The following is a 23,035-nucleotide window of genomic DNA, read 5'->3' as shown; positions in this document are numbered from 1 at the left end:
GAAATCACAAAAACCTAGCCAATTACATAGTAAAGAATACATGAATTTGTATTGTGTGTTTTGAGATTCGATATCAGAATTGTCTTTTGATGTTTAATGAAAGTCCTAATTTCTTGGAGCTATTACTACCTAATGGTATGCCAGTGTTATGATATAACAGTGCAGAGAGGCAAGGACTCAATGCTAAATTCTATATCTAATCTAGTGGTCAAATGGTTATTTATATAGCTCTTTTGGCAAAGCGCTGTGCATAGAACCTATTTATCACAATTACCACCAAACCAAAGTCGGTACTCCTTTATCGACCTCGAAAGGATGAAAGGCTGAGTTGGACTTGTCAGGATTTGAACCTGCAACCCACAGATCACGCAGAGATTGCAGCAACGAGTGCTCAACCGGTTGAGCTATCTTATTGGCTAACCTCCTTCAGAGGTTGGTTAACTGAATATCGACTGAGGTACAATAATCACAGTACTTAGATGTATGACGAGCCATTCATGAAGCGCTACATAAAGTTAAATACCTATCTGGATTATCACAGGGACAGGTTTTGCTGAGTTTCTATTTCAATTACCAATGTAACTTTCATTTGTTTGTTTTTGAACAACTCTTGCACTTCCTTGAGAGTCAGGTTTTGGATGTTTTAATTTTAGTCCTGAAGATTTGAGGGGCTAGAACACCTGTGATCAGTGTAATGACAATTACTCACCCTTGAGCAAAGACTCTGCTGCCACTGACCATTAAAGTAATGTATCCCATTGACTGCAAGGTTGAATGGATGTAAAGTAGACTGTGCATAGTCATCATTTTACACACTGTTTTTATAATTGGAGTGTAAATTAATTTAAAAGTGTAAAAATCATCTGCCTCTGCATGATTATGCGCACAGCACAGGTACGCTGAAAAATACATTTGTATAATACTGGTTTGATTTCACTGGAAAAAAACAGCATAACTTGTTAAAAGAAAATCTCAATGGCAACTTAGTTTTCCATTTTATTAATTATACAATCCTAAAATTCTAGGAAAACATGCACAGTGCTTCTGAAGCTGAATGGAAAGCAACCATTCCTTTTATCGGTGTGCAGTTTATTTTTTTGAAAGGCTTCAGAGAAATACATTCTGTTTCAGAGGTGGCTTGCAATTACATCCATGTAGATAACAATCACAAGACGCCTTCTGGTTTCTGTCAAGTAACCTGACCTTTGCACTGCCCTCTGCTCTAAACCTGTGTGTAAATGTACCCAGGAAAATAATAAAGCTGGCGTATTTACAAGATTTTCATGCATAAAAAGGCCTGTTACTCGCCTTATCTGGAGCCCTGCGTGTAGTCGATAATCAAACATGTAGGCAATAGATCATGAAGGACATGTCTACGAGCTTTGATCATCACTGGCTTTGGGCAACGCCCCTCCCTCAGTACCCTCTGGAGGACGTAGACTGTCAATGGTAGCACCGTTCCCTCAGATTCTAAACCTCTAAAGAAGAGTATTAAGTTACACCGCTAAGTCAACCTCTAAGGAGAGGGTTGGAATTCTTCCATTTATGACTAGATGCAAATCTCCTGAACTGGAGACTGGAGTAACAAGGTGTGAGACACCTGCCTCTAATCCTCAAGACCTCTGCAACACTTCAGTTTATTCAGAGGGAGACGTGTTGCTCAAATTGGAAATTAATGCAGTCGCTACTATTGGCTCAGCAAAGTTTGTGGCTGAGTAAAAGCCCTAGGATCAAGTGATATTGGCTGAGCAGTCACACATGTGCATGGACACAATTAGGGCAACCACACCTTGAGATGAAGAAGAACTGTTGTAACAACTGAAAACCCTAATTCATCTACGATGGACCAATGTCTGTGGCTTTAATTCATCTCGAATGAAGGGGCCTCAATTGTATTAAATAGTTCCATTTTGTTGTCGCTTTTGTATGACATTCCAAGTTTGAAAACTATTAACACTCGAGATGCTGACTTGATTAAATTTGAGGATGAATTTAGAACTGATGTTTTTTTAATTACACGCGCCATCAAAAATAGTGCATGACATGTTAGTAGCAGAATCCAAAACTTGTGGCTCTTTGGGTTATGACGTATTTCCCATTTCAGAAGACCGGCTATCATTCCCTCAGTCCGGTATCCAATCTATGGATGTCGGTATTCAGGTCAAGAAACGGAACCAGCTAGTAGGGGATTGAAAGTTTGGCATCACCCTATTATAACACAAAAACATTATGCGTGATCGAAAACCTTGCATGGAAAACAACTATTAAAAATGGAAAAATAGATGGGGGTATATATTAAAATGGGGGAATGTGGAGGGGACACTGGGGATCTCCTCCCTGCATTTGAAATAGAAAACACTTTTCCATTCAAGGTTTTCTACCTCGCAGTAATAAATGTGTTGTTTTAACGTAGATCCTAAAGTTTGTTGTCAAGGAAGGGGTCTTGATAAAAGTTGAAGGGCAGTACATTCTGATGAAAATAGACCAAACAATAGCTAAAAACTCTCTGATTGAGCATGGTTGCCCTCTGGTTTACGACATGTAATCTAAGAAGAAATTCCTCTTTGCAACGTCTTTAAAGATTAAGCGATTAACGTTCTGTTGTGGAATTCACATGCCCATCACAGTTTGCTTAATCACTTGTCCTCTCATCCAGGTTTTGTGGATTTTAATACTTTTTTCTTACAAGACGTCCGGCTTCTTGAATCGCTGTTGTTAGACGTTTCACTGTTTTTCCATATAGCAATCAAAAGTTATTTGGGGGCCTGTGTTGTGCGATGGCATGACACTTGTCCTGGATCGTTGGCAGATAAATTAATTTTGAATAATTCCTGATTTATAAAGATGTGTTACTCATTAATATGTATTGGAATCTGGCTATTAATGAATCAGTCCTTCACCTGCAAGCCTTAGCAGGGGTTTTATCTACCTGTTATGTTGAAACAGATACAGACTAAATACTAAAATCTGGGGATTTAAATAGTTATTGTATGGATGTAGATCATAGGATTTGCCTCAATAGTCCATCTACTATGCGTGCACCTAAATTGCATAAGGAACAGAGTCAAAAATAGGTAGAATCAATAGCATCTTGGGGTTTACAAAAACTGAATGCAATATGAACAGGATATTCCCAGTAGTCTTACTTGCAGTGGAGGTTTTAGCAGTGGTCGAAGTGCACAAAAAGAAGTAGTGGAACTATGTTCCCTCCTGGCCTGCACTGCTCCCCACAAACCCCAACGCCACGCACCTTCCCACGCACAATACAAACCCCAAAAAACATTCTGCTGCTGTTTAGGGGAACGCTCAGTGCATTGAACTGAAAGTGAAAGTTTTAACTTCTTCTTACACTTTTGTTTTGAAACTAAACTGTTCCGGAACTGTTTCTTTTTAAAATAAAAGTATAGGAACAGTAAAACTTAAATAAATGAAGTAGAGGAGTACCGCTCCCGACCGCTCACGCCCACTTCGACCACTGGGTCTTAGCTCTTCCACCATTGACTATATCTTTGCCACGTCTGCCCTGTTTAAGTCCTGTATATTCTTCAGGGTGATAGTGATGAACCTTAGTGATCATGCCGTGATGCGGTTGACTTTTGAGCTTGGTGCCCTTTCAGTCCCACAGTCTTTGGTGGTGATCAATGCCACGGCTGATCAAACCTTTTTGTCTCCAGGAACATAGATAAATTTAATAACAAGATCACCATTTTCTACGATTCGATTTCTCCTGGACAAAGACATGAGTTGTTCTCGCCCTTGTCCTTCTCTAACTCCTTTCTGGAGAAAATGGTGCCACCGACTTGCTGAATATTCAAGGAAAAGAGGTCTACATTTTTACACCATAAGCATGTTTCTGATGCTCAAGCACAAGTATAAAAACATGAATGCGTGTGAAATCTCAGGCAGAGAACACTGTCGAGTTTAGATTGATCTAAAATTATTTTCCAGAAGAAGGTGCTCAGGCGGGGTTATAAAAACAGACTAATAAGTTACCAATCGTCTTGGGCAAAGAGACAGTCAACTCATGTTAGCAATCATTGCACATTAACAGGCTGATCATTTTTGGTCCTTAATGAATAAGGACATAGCAAGTCAGTCACATCTTCAATTGAACCCTATCCCCAAAACAAGATGGCTGCAATACTATGCTGGATCATATGCACCTCCTGGAAGTGCTAATTCCACTAACAAAATCGAAAGCTGGACTTTGGTTCTATTGATGATGAAAAGTTAATGATTAAGTCCACATTTTCGAGAGCTGCCGGCGCTGATGGTGTAGCCAATAACACATTGAAAGTATCCCCGGAAGTCGGGCAGCCATCTTAGCCGTCTCATGCAAAACAATACTTGCAGCACGTTCTATGCCCGCTTCTTAGCATACACCCTTTACTGTTCCCATTTGTCAAATCAGTGCCACTATCATCCCATTGCTCTGCAAGATGCAGGTAGCAAGCGTTTTGCATCACTTGTTTTGGAGGATCTGGAGGCATGTGCTCTTAAGAAGGGAAGGTTGCAGAGGTGTTTCATAGACTTCATTGAATTATTTAATGTTGTCTTTTCTATATAGACAGACCTGGCATTAGGAGGCTTTATCCGTTTCAGCTGTACGCATCAATATATCAGCTGCTTTTGATTGTGCGGATCAATCGCGGGCTATGGAAAAAGTTGGCCTATTGGGGGTCACCGGCTGGTACTAATGTCTTCCAGGATTGAGTCACATTGTGGCTTGAGACAGGGTTGTGCATTGGCCCCTGCCTGTTCAACCTTTCTCTCAGACCTGCTCGAGGAGTTGGAGGAAGTGCAAACCTTTCCTCCGAGTTTGGGCCATTTCAGATTAAAGTGACTCGCATGTGCGGACAATGTTGTGCTTTTTGCCATCACTCAAGTTGGTCTGCAACGCACTACCAGGAAATACCAGTCAAGAGATAATGATGTGGTTATGAATATCGCTAAATTTAAAATAATCTGCTTTTCTACCTCTAAAGAAAAAAAGAGTGATATTCATGGAAACTTAACAGTGACAAGCTTTCTCTTCTTTTTTAAATAATTTTTATTCTCATACAAGAACAAGCAACAGGTATCCATGTTCTATACATAACATCCTTTATTTGCAGTGACCAATTCTGAATACAAATATTCTACATGCACCACAAACTTAAACACAACCAAAGAAGGTCTGTGATGTACTTGCTTGTATGGCTCCAATACAACATAGTCTGTAAGCCCTTAGCTGCGGCTCTATTAGTTCATAGTAGTGCCCCTCCTTTCTATAGTATACGTCGCACCTCGGCAGAAATGGCGCTTCCGCGGTGGGCATATTCACCGGGGCTCTGTGTCAGAGGGGGAAAACATTACTGGTGTCAGTGCATCCCAAGTGGTCGCGTCTGTGCTCACTTCTCTCATCGCGCTATATACTGCTCTGTACCATGCTGCGGTCTCAGCCATCGCTCTAGGCCTACCCACCAAGCTCCGATTCTGGGTCCCTCTGCCGACTTCCAGGCCATTGCTATTCTGCGTTTGGCTAGCATGCAGATTGGGTCCTTTATCCTGGTGAGGTGTGCCATGTGTTTTCCCCCCTCGGGAACGACCCCAGCAAGCAGGCGTCTGGGGGTCATTCGTTCATCTGTATCCCTCCCCTGATGACTTTGTCTGCGATCGACAGCCAGAATTTTCTGATCACCGGGCAGGTCCAAAACATGTGTATAATGTCAGCCACGTCATGGGAGCATCTAGGACAGTTCAGTTTCAACTCCTCTAAACCCGTGAAATCCTGTGGGGGGTCATGTATGCTCTGTGTGTGATATACAGTAGTATGAGTTTAGATCTGGAATTCCTGGAGAACTTTTTATTGTACAGCAGAACCCTCATCCATTCACCTTAAGTGTACAGCTAGGTCTAGCTCACTAAGCAGGAGCAGCTTGTATAACCTAGAGACCACATGATCCCCCCTCTGCTAAATCATACATGGCCTCATACATGGGTCACTCCAATGCCGTCACGAAAGTCTGGCCATCTGTCTTCTGTTTCTCTAAATGAGCCCAAATACAGCAAGAATTGTCAACTATGTATACAAAAGCCCGGTGTCAGCGATGTAAAGTCCACTACACTTCCTGCAGCAAAACCCCAAGTGTAACTATCCTGTTCTCCCAGTAGCACCTGATCTTCTTAATGGAGTCTGGCCTGTTCCCCGCCAACCCTACCAATGGGACATTTGGGAGTAGGGGGGGGTCCGAGGTTGCCATGAGATAGTGCCACTATTTTCAAAAGGGCACCCCTGGTCACCATTGACAGGGGCAGCCTCTTCAAAAATGCCATGGTTTTTATAATATTGTCTAGGGCCCGCTGTGTGTCGTGTTCATGCGAGGATGTGAACTCATGCAGTATGTTGACTTCAAGTATCGGAAAGTGTCTGTTTCCCATTTCAGTCCCAGGCAGGCCTGCAGGAACAACCAGGACTTCTCTCAGCTAATGTGAATGCCTGGGAACTTCACAAAGTGGTCTCTGATATCTAAAATATATGGTAAATTGTCTGCAGGGTGGGTGACATAAAGCAACATATCATTCGCATACAGCAAAACCAGATGCCTGACTCTGTCAATCGAGATACCAACTTCAGCTTATCCCGATCTTAGCAACAGAGCTAGCAGTTCGAGGGCAAGAATAAACAGCATCAGGGACAGCAGACAGCCCCGCGTAGTGCCTTTATGCAATTCTCATGCTTCAGAAATCTGTTTCCTTTTCCTCACCCTGGGCGAGGGTTTAGTGTACACCAACCTGACCCACCTCAAGAATCCTGCCCTATACCAAAATGTCTCAGGGTCTGATGCAGCCAGTCCCACCTGACAGAGTCAAATGCTTTGACCGCATGTAGGGAAGCAACTGCGCAATCCACCTTTAGGTGTTTGGTGCTAGCTATCACGTGGTGAAGTCTCCGCAAGTTCCATGAAATGCTCCTACCCTGAACATACCCAGTTTGGTCAGCGTGTACTAGGGCCCCAACCATCCTCTTTAGTCTGTTTGCCAATAAAGCCGTGAGGATCTTGCAATCCTGGTTAACCAAAGAGAGTGGCCTGCAGGAACCGCAATCCAATAGGGACTTGCCAGGTTTAAGGATAGCCACTATTATGGACTCTCTTAAGCTGTGGGGCAACACTCCCTCCTCATACGCCTCTTCTAGCATCTCCATGAGTTTGGGCGCTAGCGTCTCTGTTTGTTTTGTAAAATTCCTCTGGAAATCCATCCGGTCCGGGGGTCTTACCACACGATAAGGTTATTATAACAGGTCTGATTTCGGCAACGGAGAGCGGGGCCTCCAGCATATCTGCTAGCTCTCTGTCAAGCCTGGGCAGTCTAATCTTTCCAGGACCTTGTTGATGTCTGCCTCGCATCCTTCCAACTACACCAAGTACAAGGATCTATAATATCTGGAGAAAACCTCATTTATCTCCCCTTGAGTTTTCACTGTAACACCTTTTTTGTTCTTAATTGTGCTAATCATCTCCTGCGGCTCTTCTCTGTGGCATAGCCACGCCAGCAGTCTACCTGGGTTGTTCCCCTCTGTGTGTATTTGGCAAAGTCAAATTTGCCCAACTGTTCCCATTCAGTGATTTATTTTCGACGCAGAACTGTTATGTCTGCCGCCCCGTCCCCTGCTCCCTCTCCTCCGTGTTCCACTTCCACTTCCTCAATTGTCGCTTGTGTATTTGTGAGGGTCTCTAGTATGTCCCTCCTGAGTCCTCCAATCTTCCTTATGGCTTCCCCTCGCAGTACTACCTTAATGGCATCCCATAGAGAACTTGTTCTCTCAACACTACACGTATTAGTCTCAAAGTACTCCCCTATCCTTTCCTTAAGGTATTTCCCTGCCCTTAGTCGCCAGGTAGGGATCAATGGTATAGGCGTTGTGCTCTTCCATGTAGCTATCAATGGTGCATGGTCAGAAAGGACCCTGACTTGAAGTCTATGGCAATAAACGTACCCAATGTCCATCACCAAGTAAAGATGTAATCAATGCGAGTGTGCACCTTATGTGGGGCCTTGCGCCTTGCTGTGTGTCATACTCCACAGATCTAAGAGTACAGTTGAAGTGTCCTCCCCAAATCCACATAACATGCTTGTAAGTAGTCATTCCTGTGTAGAGGGAGTTAAAAAAAGGCTGTAGCATCATGATTGGGTGCATAGGTGTTAATAATGCACTCCTCCTTGTTTACGATACACCCATGTATCAGTACCATTCTGCCCTCATCATCATGTTTGGTCTACATCACTTGAAAGGGGACAGAAGGTGTGACTCATGTGAGGACACCACTAGCGAAAGTCGAGAATGGGGAGCCATGCAGTTTCCCTTCCCACTTCCTAGCTGTAAAGTTTTGTCTGTCTGCCGTGAGGTGCGTTTCCTGGAGTAGAGCAATCTGAACCCCCATCCTTCTTAAATAAGCGTGCAACCGGAGTCTCTTAAAGTAGGTATTAAGGCCCCAGACATTCCAGGTTATAACCTTCAAATTGCTAGCCATCAGCCTTATCTCCCCCTGTTCTTCTACTCCCCATCGACCCGCCCTCGTACCCATTAACTGTTTCCTTAACATCCTCCCAGCCTGTATAATCCCCAAGGCCAATGTACTTGGCCTTTGTATCTGGTGAGCATGCCCAACTATGTAAGAGGGGACGCTATCTGCGAGGATAATATCCATACATGTGCTTTGTCTGTCAGTGAAACACAGATCACATTCAAACCCCCCCCCCAAAAAACAAGGCAAACATACCAAACGGGAGGGGTTGGGAAAAGGGAAAAGAGGGAAAAAAGTTGGAGAAAACAAAAACTGTCTCCCAAACCACGTAACAATGGCCAAGTAGCATCTTTCGTACTCAGACCCAACTCCCTCTCCTTCCCCTCAGGTAGCATACAGCACCGTGAAACCTTAAAACTGGCATCTTAAAGTACAGTGTCAACTGGGGTGTCACAGCCGCTGGTGCAGACAGCTGTCAGGGCTCCTGCCCTGTGTTCTGGTGTCTCAATGTTTCTTTTTCCTGCAGTCTACCGCTCGTCCATTGCCAGCTACTGCTTAGGTAAGAAAAAGTGTTTACCGTATCATGTTGTCAGAATGCTACGGAGCATTATTCCTCCTCTCCGGAAGCTGTGCTCTTTCTAGCATATCCATCCAAGCGTGCGCCTCTGCTGCGTCATCAAAAATGTGCGTCCTGCTGCTGTGGATCAATTTAAGCCTAGCAGGATAAATTAGCATGTATCTGATATTTGCTCGGTGTAGCCGTTCCTTAGGTTGTATACGAATTGTTCGAGTTACAATTGCTTGAATTACCTTTTCACAATTGACCGAATTGTGAAGGTCAATTGTAACATATATGCGGGGGGAACCCCCCCGCAACCCTCCACCCAACGCACAACCCCCCCAAAACCCCATATATAATTGTGAAAAGGTCAGTTGTGACCCTTTAAAATCGGTCAATTGTTCTTTTGAACAATTGTAAACGAACAATTCAGGTAATACCGTTCCTTAGTGGGGCCAAACATTGCTCTGCTCCATTGCACTAATACCGTGCAGTCCTGGTATATTTGCAGCTTTGCTGACGCTCGCACAATGCTCCCTCCTTCTCTGGAAAAGGTCAGGATACTCTGCCTGTCTTTGTAGTTCATAATCCTTGCATTCAGTGGCCTTGGGGAAGTACTGGACGGAGGCCTCCTTACGAAGTATCTATGCGCACGCTCAAATGTGAAGACTTGCGTTAGTGTTCCGGGGCCTACCTCTTCCAGTAGTAGATTTTCAACATATGAAAATGGGTTGTTTCCCTCTTCTTCTTCAGGCAAACTAAGGATCCTAATGTTATTCCATCTGGCCCTTCCTTCAGAGTCTTTGACTCAATGTTCCAAGACCCACACTTTGTCGATCAATTCTGTTACCAGAGTTTGAGTGCATGCACATCCTGTCATAGTAGGCTGACATCCACAATAACTGCATCCATTTTCTGTTCCAGGGACATCTTCAGTGCCGGGATCGCTGCAAGAATGTGGCACTCTTCCTGCTGGCTTAATGATGGCAAGGGGGTTCCCACAGCAGCAGTTTTGGGCAACTGCATAGTGCTTACGCCGTCCTTTCGCGTGAAGGCCTCCATGACTGTCTGTTTGGCCCTTCCCTTGTGGTGCCTCTCAGACATTTGCAGCCAAGATAAGGGTGGTTGCTGTAGGCAAGTAAATTCAGGTTGTGCAGTTTGAGCTGTGTACGTGCTCAATGTATCATAGGGAAGGCGTATCAGCCCTGCCCTGGAAGCCTCTGGTGAGTCTTGCTCCAGGCCGGCCAGTACCAAAGACTCTTTCTTCCAGCATTGTCTGCGTCAGGACCAAATTCCGTAGTGTGTGATTCGGAGGTCCCACAGACGTGTGCTGCACTCATTCCTCAGGGGTACGTGCATCTCCAATACTGTCCTGTAGGATGTTCTCTACTGCGGACACAGCTTTGTCCAGAGCCTCCGGTACTAGGCTCATTGAGCATCTTCCTTCCCCCAAACCACTGCTATCTATGATACCAGGAGAGCAGGCCAGGAGCATTCAGGGGTGCTCAGTGGTTCAACCACCAATGGTGTGCCTCACCGTGTATCTGGCAGACTCAGCTCAGGAAGCTGCAGGTGACAACAGCAAGGGCGCAGGCCCGCTCCTCAAGCCTGCGTTCCATATGCCGTGAAGCAAGCATTTAATGGAGGCACTCTGAGATGTCCAAAGTGCACCAATACACTCTGTGGCCTCAAGAGTCTTACACCCTGAATGTACCAGATCCTGCTCAGTGGTTTCTGGGACAACACAGACAAGGGTTCTGCGTGGTCTGTAGGGACAGTCCACCCCGCATGGTCCACTGTCCTGGGCACTCACCTGCGTATTAGTGGTGCGGCACAGACTCACCACAGAATATCCCAACCTCTGTCTGCCCGCTGGGTTCTCGTCCTCTCAGAGAAGTCTCCCCGAGCTACTCTGCCAGTTAGCAGATCTATTCCGCAGCACGTGGCATCCTCAAGCCCTTCCCCGACAAGGGTTCCTGTGCAGGCCTCTGGCCCACGCCCCCATTCAACAGCTCCTCTGTGCACCTCTCTGTGGCAATCCCGTTGTTTCACAGCCTCATCGGGAACCGCACAGCAGGGGCTCTCTGGCTCGTTCCTGATCAGTGCAGCGCCGCTCCTACAGCTGCCCTTAAGGATTTCAGTCGGCGCTTGGAGAGATCGTGGTTGCAATCTTGGGTTTTCCGGTCTCTGCTTTTCGGCTCTCCGCACTACGCAGCCTGGTAAGGATTAGTGTCTGCTCCTCAGCAGACAGGATCTGTGCTGATTCTGGTACATTTTCCTTCAGCTTAGGGCAATATTGGGGCAATTTAAATCTTATCTGTTGAAGGATCATGCAGGAGCACAAAGACTCCTCGCCACGCCCCCAATAGTGACAAGCTTGTGGTGGTTTAACAGACCTAATTGGGTTCCTGGTTTTAAAAGAATCAAATATTGAAGCGGTCTTTCTAAAACAGTTAAAAAATGCTTCTTTTTTCTGCCCAAATGAAAGAAAGAAATTCTATGTTTGGTGGTCTCTCGCTTATACCTGTGTCATGAACTATTATATAGTGAAAGAAGTACCCAGCATAGTGAATGGGATGGAAATCCTGCAGCTGGAGAAATGGGAGCTATTAACTAGACTTGAAGGTTTACTATGGAGAGGAGTCTAATCCCTGCCTAGCTGTCTTACAGCAGTATTCATTTGATATGAATCCGGCTGTTATCTTTGCAAGCTTTGTTCAAATGGAAATTATGTGTTAAAAGCTTCTTGACCCACCTAGTAAATTATTTTTATAAGATCTCCAATGTCTACCTAATAAGAAATCAACAAACAACAGCGATTAAGGGTTTCAGATCCAGTTGTGATATCTTGCTGGACAGTTGCCGGTAACATCTGCTTTTTGCGATGAACTCATTGCGGGTTAAAGAAACAGCTCAAGAGCCATGATCGGTGTCTTACTAGAGAATCTCCTCCAAGGTGTACACACAGGGAGAGAAACAACTTGGTGTGGTCCTCAATTACCTTTGTAAACTACCCAACACAAAATGGTGGACTTCATTTATGAGATGGCGTCTAAATGTATTGCCCACCATCTAGGACAAGAAGTAAGAATGCTCATTCGGAATGATTATGCAGGTGTTGTAATGTTCAAGGTCAACGTGAGACTCTGAGGCACCTATTTTATGTTAGTTTACAAGATTTGAGATTATTTTATTTTGGTAGATTCGTATATAATCAGGCGGTTCGGTCATCCATCGATTTTTGGAACGCTTGTTATCGAGGTAGCAGGTCTCCCTTACATACATTGACTGCTACAAGATATATTTAGCAGGGGGCAAACATTCAAGTTGCAAGCTACTAGCCAGATAAAAAAGTGGTATTAGGTCAAATTACCTTTTCCTTTTCTTCCGAAAGGAAAAAAGACTGATTTAGAAAGACCGCCCGGTGACCGCATTGAGGGGTCTTTCTTAATCGAACTGTCAGCCCCTGCGCTGCACAAAAAAATATATAACAGTGATGTCCTTTTCCTGTTTACTGTGGTCGCACAAAATCGACTGAAAAGAATCGTTCTTTTAAATATGCAACCTCCAGAAAACGGGAAAATGACATAGAACCAAAAAAGTCACTCCCCACCTCCATTATATACATACACACAACACACCTTTTCTTACTCACCAAGAGTCAAATGGCTAGTGGCACGTGAACATTTTGCACCATGTTTATAGTATATTTCTGATAGAAATTAGGTTTTTTAGATAAATAACCACACCATCCGGAGTTGTGAGATATCACTTTATTTTTTCTATTTGAAGATGCTCCAGGTAAAAGTATAATATGATTGTTTTAACCATGTGTTTTGATCTTGTATATTGTTTTGTAAATGTGGAAGGTTTATTTTAAGGTAGCGCACAATTAAATAAAGAGATAAATAAATAAAACGAAATTAAAAAGTATTACCTCTGTCACACATGGTCATTTAGTGAAAACTACTCAAGTAGTGGTAAGTAACAGGTGGCATTACAGGGATCACTATTTTAAAACAGTTACATTCTGCATAAGAACAGTAATCCCAAAGGGGCCCAATGTGGAGGTTAGATATTGCATAGACTTCTACCAAAAAGCTGAAACCATGAACCTTCTCACAAGCAGGAGCCATTCATGTCTGGTGACTGCTGCAGGGAATTTAGTAATAACCTGAAGGGAGGTGGCGGGTAGAGAATGTGGCCAGGCCTGATTACCGGCAGCGCCAGCACTCATGCTTCTCCGCCTAGATTTCCAATTTGTTTTGCAATGTGTGAAAAACCTGAAGGTGTCTCACTTAACAGTCCCCGGGGATCTGTCATTCAGGTGACGGCCATCGATATTGGATCCAGTTTCTGGGGGTGGACCAGTGCGGGAGGATTACCTGGGTGAGCGGTCTTCGGGGAGTGGAAGTGGGACGCCGAAGGTTGAGACATGGTACCCCCTTCCTTATGACACCTTTTCCCTATCCTACCCCATAGGATAGCTAGAAAATCAACTCCCCCCTTTCTTGACACAACACTTTCTCACAGACTGATTACCATGAAAGACGACGGACTAACATCAGAGCCATATACCTGACATGTCCCAACACAAGGGTCAGGCAGAATCAGGCAACTGTTGAGAATTACACACACCTGACTTCCCTTCCCTTTGCCCATATGGATAAAAGACAGAGCACGAAGGAACACTCTGAGCAAGGCCAAACGCATGAGGAAGCAGCTATTCCAGGGAGGCAGTTCGAATGGAGGAGAAAGGCTGGGAGACCTGAAAGGACGAGGAGGAGGGGATTGCCCTTGCCGTTTTCAAGCCAGACCCGTAGAGCCTCCGAGAAGGGAAACATAAAACCGGGAATTGCAGCTGGCGAATGGTGCAAGTGATGTCAGCGGTACATGGAACCCTCCCGCACTGATAGCCAGGGCGGGGAGAAGCGTTTTCCATTGTGGTACCGTCCTTGACTCCAGACGCAGGAGACGCCAACAGAGTTCGGCACAGCCGGTGAGTCGGGAGGAGCTGATAATAGATTGGACTGTGTTGGGCCCAAGGTTGTGAAGAGCAACATTGTATGAAGAAATAAGATTAACCAACAAAGGTCTTTCATAAGCAGAATGGGTATCAGTTAGAGTGGTCCGGCGTCACATGGGCGTCCAATCGAAGGACTCTTGAACAAGGAGAATGTGTTGAACTGATTGTTGAAACTACAAGTATCAAGAGGCCCTAGGGGAGGCCGTCGGGGTGGTCATACAAGGGTCAAGCTCAAACCCTTGTACAATCGAAAGTCCTTGACACGTTGCAGTACTCGTTGAGAAATATGAAAGTGTGAACCCGACTAAGGGAAGTTGTGAAACTGGCGTTTGAGCCCGGCTGATGGGAACGCCATGTGAACTGTGATATTGTGAAGTACTCACTTGCCAGAGAAGAAAAGAGTGACCCAGCGAGACGTGATTGTCCTTTGGAAGTCTTTGTTTGAACTAGCAATTGTTTTAGGAAGCCGGTGAAGGAAGGTCTGAGCCAAGACCTAACCAAACTAGATGGTTGTTTAAAAAGACATTGAGACTTTTGAATATTACTAATGAAGAGAGTGTGATTGAAAGTCAGTAGTAAACCCGACTGAGGGTCGTTAAGCGAAAAGCTAAGGGAAGTGAATCCTGTATTGTGAGAAATCTAAGTGGACACAGAATCTTGGCAAATGTGAACCCGGCTGAGGGATGCTTGCGAATTAGGGTAAAGAGTAGTACACCCATGAACATTGCGACGATAAACATGTACTCGACTGAGGGATGTCCACAGTGAGTTGTTGGTTTGAGCCCGACTGAGGGAAGAGTAATCGCCTGATGTGAAGATTATTAGAAGGAACTTTTGTTTTGTTGTTTATGCCATATCAGGCCCTCTAAAGCAAGAGACTTTGCATGAAACAGACTTGGACACAGAAGGTCCTAATATTGAGAAAAGGAACTGTAACCTTGTGCTGGAGAAGCCCAGGATTGTGCTGTGCTCAAAGGTTCCGCCTTGTCCTGTGCTAAAAACGTGGGTAAGGGAGACCCCGGCCATAACATCCTGATTTATCATTTTGTGAACACTTCTTTCTTTCCTTGTGAACATTATCCCCTACTATTTTGTAGCATAGCGGCTAGGATTGGCAATAGGTTTTCTTGGTATCCACCCTTTTTATTTTACTAGACTCCACTTGGACGGTATTCCTATTATTTGATGGTCGTAGCTTGCTCCCATCTTAGATTTAGGTTTAGATTAGGAGTTTATCTCACCCATTTTTACAATTTAATAAATACCCTTGAACTGTGATCACTTGTGTCTGTCTTATTTTGATACCATGCCTTCCTTACAAATAGTACTGCATGTAGAGCTCCACAATCATCAACAACGTTCCCATTGTAGTACTGAAGGGGTGAATGGTACTCATAGCAATCCTTTCCTGCTGTTGGTGCCCCCCTCGTCTGAACAATATAAGTCCACTGAACAAAAAGACTTTCAAGACCTTCCTCCACCCCACACCTCGACTATGTCTTCCTTTGCCCCTCTTTCCATTTTCCTTTCACTCCTGTATTTGTTATTTGTCCTCCCTCTCATCCTTCAACAAATGCAAACTGCCTTCTTTTCTTCTTGCCACCGACTCTCCCCCATTCCTTTCCTAAAAGCTGAAGACAAGGGCCCATCACCCTCTCTGGTGGCACCTAGGGATCAGGCATGCAGAGACTGGAGACAGGAGGCAAAGAGGAAGCCAGGAACCTGGACTGATTTTCAAGACATCCGCTTTATTCAGGCATCAAAAAATAACAGCACTGGGCTCTTAACATCAGCCTCTTTTATACATTTTGCAGTTGGAACAGTTTTTTTATTTCATGATGCAGTTCATTCTCATTGGGTTAGACAATCAAAGACAAGCCCTTTCCCCTTCCAGGGTTGTTTGACTGAACTGCCACTCACCAGGTCCATATGTCATAACTCTGCATGCAAGCTAATTAAATTTGTGTGAGATGCTCTTGACCTTTATTATACATCCTTTAATGCCTTGAAATCTAAATATGGGCATCAGCTTTCGTGGGCTGCCCTTGAGCACCACACAATTGTTGCTTATTTGAACAGCTGTTTGTTCTAATTGCAACTTCCCTTGAACACTACCTGGCTGCCCCCTGGCTCATCAATGACAAAACTGCTGCCAAGACGTCTCAACCAAATGTTTCAAACATGTCCTTCTTCAATGAACCTTTAATGACCTGCTATGAGAGAATTATTTAATTATAGCAGCATGACTTTGTGAACTTCAACCATTTTGTATTCCGGCAACCATTTTAGGATCTGCCTGACCTTGTCTCAACCAAAATGGCTGACCAATCTGTTTATATTCAGAACTTATTTCCTGTTTAGTTTTCAGCCTACATTTTTCGTATCCATAATGTATGTGTACCACTTCAGAGACCCTCTGCTGCGTAAGGCATTCTGACTCTAAAAATGTATGTCACCCTACAATGTGCTTTTTTGACCCGAAAAGCACTATGATTCAGATGTTTGCAATACTGGAACTATTGCTCAGCCTGACAAGTTATCTGCATTCAGTTTGAGGGGGGAGTGGGGTTTAGGAAATCTAGCCCCCCCTCTATAAAGCCTTGTTTTATACCATCTCCCTTTCTTCCCTCTTTCTTCCTTCCTATACCCCTTACTTCCTCCAAGCCTTCTTGCCTTCATCCTGCTTTCCTTCTCTCCTGTCCTGCCTACCATGCTACCTTACTTCACAACACTTTCCCTATTCTCTTGGTTTCATTGCTCACTCCTTTTCCCCTCACATTTCACATAATTCCTCTGTTCCTGCCTCCCCTTTTCCCTCCTCTTTTCTCACCTCCCCTTTCTTCGTGCCATCCACCCCTTATGTCTTCGCTCTTTTGTTTAAGTCTCCATCTTCATTCTTTTTCTTAGCCCTTACCTCCCTTTTTACCTTCTTCCATTCCACCCACATATCCTTCCGGCTATCCTTCCTCCTTCCCCTTTTCATTCCCCCTTCTTGCTTTCAGCCCTCAAATCAGGATCTGTCTGGACTTCATCCTAGATTATAAAGCTCACTCTCTTAATGTGACCCTTGTTTGCAGCTAAATATTCCTACGACCTTCCAGAAGATGTCAGAGTGCAATTTGACACCTCAGTGTCCAACATCTTGGAGGTGATGAATCCATTCAAGAGCAAAGAAGGTAAACGCTCAGAGGTGTAAAAGAACCATGGGGTAGGGATCAAGTTAAAGTATAACAAACATGAGCATTATTTTGTTTTGTTCTTTATAAAAGCCATATTCAAGGCTACCCTGAGTGAAACACGGTTTGGGTCTATTTGACCTAATCACATTTGACCTAATCACATTTGATCAAATTTATTTGACCTTTTTTTTGGTCTGAAATGCGGGGGGAAACCACTCGCAACCGCCCCCCACTTGCCCTCAACCTAATCTATACCCTTACCCACCCCTATATATATATATATATATATATATATATATATATATATATATATATACATTTGACCGAAAAAAGGTAAAAAAATGTGATCAAATGTTTTAGGTTAAATGTACAGCCTAAGCCCTTACAAGTCCAATACTCATTTACACCAAGTTGGGTTCTCCAAGTACTTTCATGAGTCCCAGGTTTACTGACACTGAGATGAGTTCCATCAGTACCACACTCCCATGGGACATGTAGTCAAGGACACCTAGATGAATATCCAGTAGTACTGCCTCATCTACTCTACAGTCATGGACACCAAGCTGTGCTATGAAGTACTATAGCTTGGTGAGCCACACTCACTTCACACAGATCTCTGCAAACTGCTGCAGTCCCGGGGGACTTACTGGTACCAAGCAGAGGTCCCCAGTGCCGCAGCTTCCTGCACTGCACAGTCAATGGCGCCAAGATGAGCTTTACCCCTCAGTACAGCTTTATGGATCCATACCCAACAACACCAAGCTGACGGTGCATAGTGCTACGGCCTCAAGAGCTCCACACTCACTAAACCAGACAGAGCCAGTATTACTGCCTCGTGTGCCCCACTGTCAGTGACACCAAGCCACAACTCCCCCAGTATTACCAAGGCATGGCCCCACTCTCACTGACATGACGTTGGGCTCACCCCGCTACTGCAACCTCATGGGTTCCACAGCCAGTGACACTAAGCTGAACACTCTCAGTAATGCACTCTCATTGACCTCACATTCACAGACACCATGGTGACCTCTGTCAGTACTTCAGCCTTGTGGACCCCACATTCAAGGACCCCAAGCCAAACCTAGTAAGACTAAGCTGAACACTCTCAGTACTGCACCCTCATGGGCCCCACACCCATGGACACCACGGTGACCTCTGCCAGTACTACAGCCTCTTGGGCCCCCACATTCACTGACACCACGCCGACCTGGCATTGTGCCACAGCCTCCTTATGAACACACACACTGACACCAAACTGATATTCCAGTGTTATTACCGCATGCACCCCACACTCATTGATACCAAGCTGAGCGCTCTACAGCATCTTGGACCCCTTGTTTCGCAAATATCAAGCAACACTACACCATTACTACAGCTGTATGACCCCACTCTCACTTGCACCAAGCCGTGCTCCCCCTAGAATTCCCACCTCATGGGGCCCACACTCATTTAAACCAAGCAGCCCTTTCTCCAGCATTAAAGCACAACAATGGCCACTCACCAACACCAACTTGAGTTTCCAGCATTAGACAGCACACCCAATGACATCAAGCTGGGCTCTCCAAAGTTCTAGGGCCTCTTGGGCCTCTTGTTTCACTCAATCCAAGCTCCCTCTGTACTATAGCCTCATGGCCTCACTATGACTGACACCATGCCAGGCTCTCCTCTTTACGGCAGCCTTATGGGTTTCAAAACTCACTAACACCAAACTGAGATTCAAGTACTGTTTATTGCCTTAAGTGGTCTTCACTAACTCACGTCAAGCTGAGCTCTCCGACCACTCTACAGGATCTTGTGCCTTACTCTTAGTGAAGCCAAGCTAGGCTTCTTTCTGCAGTGTGGCCTCATGGGTTCCACATTCCCTGACATCACTCTGAGTTCCCCAAAGTACCACAACCTCATGAGCTCAGTGACATCAAGCTTGACTCTACCCAGTACCACAGACTCAAAAGCCTCCTCTCACTGACACCAAGCTGAACCCCCCTGCAACGTGGCCTAAGAAGCTATACACTCACTGGCACCAACCTGAGCTCCTTACAGTACTAAAGCGTCATGATCTCACTCTCACTGACATCAAGCCAATGCTACTCGGTACTGTGGCCTTATGAGCTCCACACTCCCTGACATCACCCTGAGCTCCCCAAAGTACCACAGCCTCATGACCTTACAGTACTAAAGCTTCATGATCTCACTCTCACCGACACCAAGCTGGACTCTTCCAGTATTACAGCATCATGATCTCACTCTCACCGACGCCAAGCTGGACTTGTCCAGTATTACAGCATCATGATCTCACTCTCACCGACACCAAGCTGGACTCGTCCAGTATTACAGCGTCATGACCTTTACACTCAAAGTAAACTAAGCTTCCATTATTATAACTCTGTGCATCCCACAGTAAATGACTCCATGCTGAGCTCGCCATCATTTTCCAGTCTCTTGGGCCCCGCTACCACTGACACCAAACTGGGTTCTACACAGTACTACAGCCTTGTGATCTCCACATTTACACTAACTTCCAGCCAATAGTAGAAGAACAAGTTATCTTGTGACTAAACGTGTCTCTAATCATAAAAAGTAGGGACAATTATTTAGAAATACACATTAACTATAGACTGACTCTCTCTTCCCTGCAGAAAGTCTTGGGCGAAAAGTCACCATCGCTAAGAATGGCACCTTGAATATCTACATCCTTGTGGATGCCTCTAAGAGTGTGGAGGAAAAGAATTTTGAAGAATTTAAGAAGGCCGTCAATTTTTTTATTTTAGCAGTAAGTTCTAGGACAACAAGAGCTTGGTACAATCATCATTTAAACGCCCCAGAGTTCACAGTTGATGTTATTGGTAATTGTGGCAAGGGTGGGTTTCTCTAGAGGCGACCTCCACCCAGCCGTTCATGTGTACCACATATGCGGACCACCCAGCATTCTGTTGCACTACACAAGACAGTTTCAAGTACAGGTAGGAGCACACTCCACCGACAACCTGCTGTTTTTTCTGTCCACTCTCCACTCTCCCTCACTGCACGCCTTCCACTAGTTCTTCCAGCCTCTCTCATTTTACCATGAATCCTCCTACCTCATCTCCCATCTCTCCATTTGCTACTTCAGACTCTCCCTCTTACCATCACAACTCCTCCTTCCATCCTGCTTTATGCAGTCACCCTTTTTCCAACCTATTATCCATTCTCACGCGCATCGAATACATCCCTCTCGCCCATTCCTTCTAACTCTCATATCATCACCCTTTCTCTTGATCAGTCACTTTATCATTCATTTACTCTGTCCATCATCAACATGTATACATGTCAGTGTTGCCTCTCATTTATAGTTTCATCCATCCCATTATCCCTCTGGATGGGAAAGCAGACCTCAGACACCAAAAACACATCAGGGCAGTCTTGAGGTTGCCATATCAAATGACCTTGGCGATGGGAAAAAGTGTTACTGGTAGAGGAGTAATGATGCTCTGGCACTTATGGAGAAGTATAAACAGCAGGAAAGGAGCACTTATGAATCTCACTGCATGAATCCCTGCCAAGGACTTCTTGGGAGCATTTTATCAGCATCTTAAGTACTTTGCCTAGACCTGGAGGCCACATCTGGAGATTGTGTTGAGCCTTAGATGTTGTCACGTATGGAGTATTTGTTCAACTCAGTTCTGGAGGCAACAGCTGGAGTGTGGTGTCTAACATTGGAGGGTCTACGAGTGTGTTGTGACCAGTTCTAGAGCCGACATATGGATATATTGTGGATAGTTATGCGCAGTTCTGGATGCCACAACTGCAGTGTGGTGTCCAGGTCTACAGGACGCAGGCAACCAATCAAAAACATGAATCATCCGACACACTCGTTTCACGAGGTAAGGTTCTGGAATCTGACTGGAGGAAGCATTGACCTTATAGAGAAATGTGCATTTTAAGAGAATGGGACACAGCACAAGAAGCTGCATCTGAAACTGAAGTGTGCTGCACAGGCCGAAATATGGTACTGAAAGTTGGGGGAGTGGGGGGGTGGTCTTGCTGGGTCAAGGAAAGGCTTCACAACAATTGAATAGAGACAGACAGACCTATGTCTGTTTCTCAAGGTTGGGCAGGACAAGGTGCAGACCGAATGGACGTGGTGACCCCTGTTTACTGACTCATTTTACGTTTCACTGTATCATTCACTGTAAACAGTTCTCTTTGGAAATGTCCAGACCTGGCCTTTTCTTTTATGTTTGTGTGCAAATGCACAAGGGTTTGATTTGTTTATTGTTCTCCCCTCCACCCTCTATATGATTATATTTCTGTTTGACTGTCTCGCACTCCCAGTTCAGCAACTTTGATGTATTTGCCCATTTTGGGATCCTGTCCTATGCCACTGAGGCCAAGGTTCTGATATCGGTGTACGATGACGACTCGGCCAACACTCCAGAACTCATGCATCTTGTGAATACCAAAATGAAGTATGAGGGTAAGAAATCTCTCCTTCTGGTTCAGGGGCCTTTCTCGTTCATAGGGGAGGGAATGTCAAGGATATGGCAGGGGGTAAATGAGCAGCAGGAGGGTATTAATGTTTGGATGGTATAGGAAGATTTATCTTCCTGGTGATCTCACTTCTCTTAGTCTTTACTCTGCCTCTTTCAAAGTCTGGTTGTGACTTGCCTGCCCAGACATTGCTGTTTCTTTAAATCTTTTAGAATGAAGCTCTGTGTACCGTGCCCCTCTAAGTCCGGCCCGGCTCTTTTAAATATACTGTAACCTACCACCATAACCTGTTCCTTAGGTATTTTCCCTATACAATAAAGGTTGGATCATATGTGTGTGGGATTGTGGGTATTTTGATGGGCGGTCAGCAAGGGAGGTGAGAATCTGAAGAAGCAGATCACACAGATGAACACCCTGGCAGCGGTCGAAAGTAGATGCTGCCAGGTTCAAGCGAATAGGTTGTGTTAAATGTTTTAACCAACATATGCCTAGATTCTAGAGGACACACACATTTGTGTTTTCAAAAGGCATGTGTGGTGAGCCATGTGACTACTCTACAAAGGTCTGAGACAGGGACGTGCCTCTAAAATGCAAATGGAAGATTTGTGCGTTGGGGACGCTCGCGCCGAAGATACATAGCTATGTGATCAGCTTTGCAATGTGGCCCAACATGAGATATAGGTCATTATCATCTGGGTCCCCTAACATACTGGAGTCTGCAGAATGCCGGATGCATGTATCTCCTTTATTTCATCTAAAATCCCTTTCCAGTGCAATTCTGTGGGCCCCCTTCGCCACAATTTCCCCAGCAAAGCATCGGAAACCTCAAAATAGATGTTGCCTGGAGTTTGGGGCATCAGTACCAGAAGAAGCATGCTTTACAGGGAGATTCCCTCACCACCGTACAGATTGATGAGGAATGTTCCATTCTCCAAATGCACCAAGAGGATTCCTTCAAGATCATGTATCCCAACTCTTCATCTAGGCGTGACATAGAGTGCAGCATAGTAACAGAACTGGCTTAATGATATTTTCACAAGGTTCCTGTCTCTGTAACTTAATTGGTCAAAATCCAGTGTTTGAGATGAGAATAACAGAAACTTGGAGATTCAGAGAGATTGGATTTTTCTCTACACCGGACACATGTCGGAGAGGGTCCTCCTTCGTTGAACTAATTCAGCCATGTACCTGTGGACCATTTGGTAAATTCTTCCAGACGTTTCCCAGGCATGAACTGCTACTAACCTTAAGGCACCTTCTCAAAGTAACACAGTAATTAAGGGTAGACCAGGGAATG

General features: G+C 44.8%; 1 protein-coding gene across 1 annotated transcript in view; it reads left to right on the top strand.

The window, feature by feature from the left end:
* Positions 1 to 23,035, top strand: part of LOC138521860 (complement C2-like) — a 261,013-nt gene that overhangs the window by 71,402 nt on the left and 166,576 nt on the right. The window contains exons 5-7 of the mRNA XM_069635006.1: positions 17,170 to 17,268; positions 19,908 to 20,041; positions 21,583 to 21,724. Of these exons, the coding sequence (XP_069491107.1) occupies positions 17,170 to 17,268; positions 19,908 to 20,041; positions 21,583 to 21,724 (375 nt within the window). The remainder of the gene's footprint in view (positions 1 to 17,169; positions 17,269 to 19,907; positions 20,042 to 21,582; positions 21,725 to 23,035) is intronic.

The sequence above is a fragment of the Ambystoma mexicanum genome, chromosome 13 (genome assembly GCF_040938575.1).
Source record: "Ambystoma mexicanum isolate Mex_15411 chromosome 13, UKY_AmexF1_1, whole genome shotgun sequence".
Lineage (NCBI taxonomy): Eukaryota > Metazoa > Chordata > Amphibia > Caudata > Ambystomatidae > Ambystoma > Ambystoma mexicanum.
Note: the sequence above shows the minus strand (reverse complement) of the source record. Positions and strands in the feature narration are given on the sequence as shown.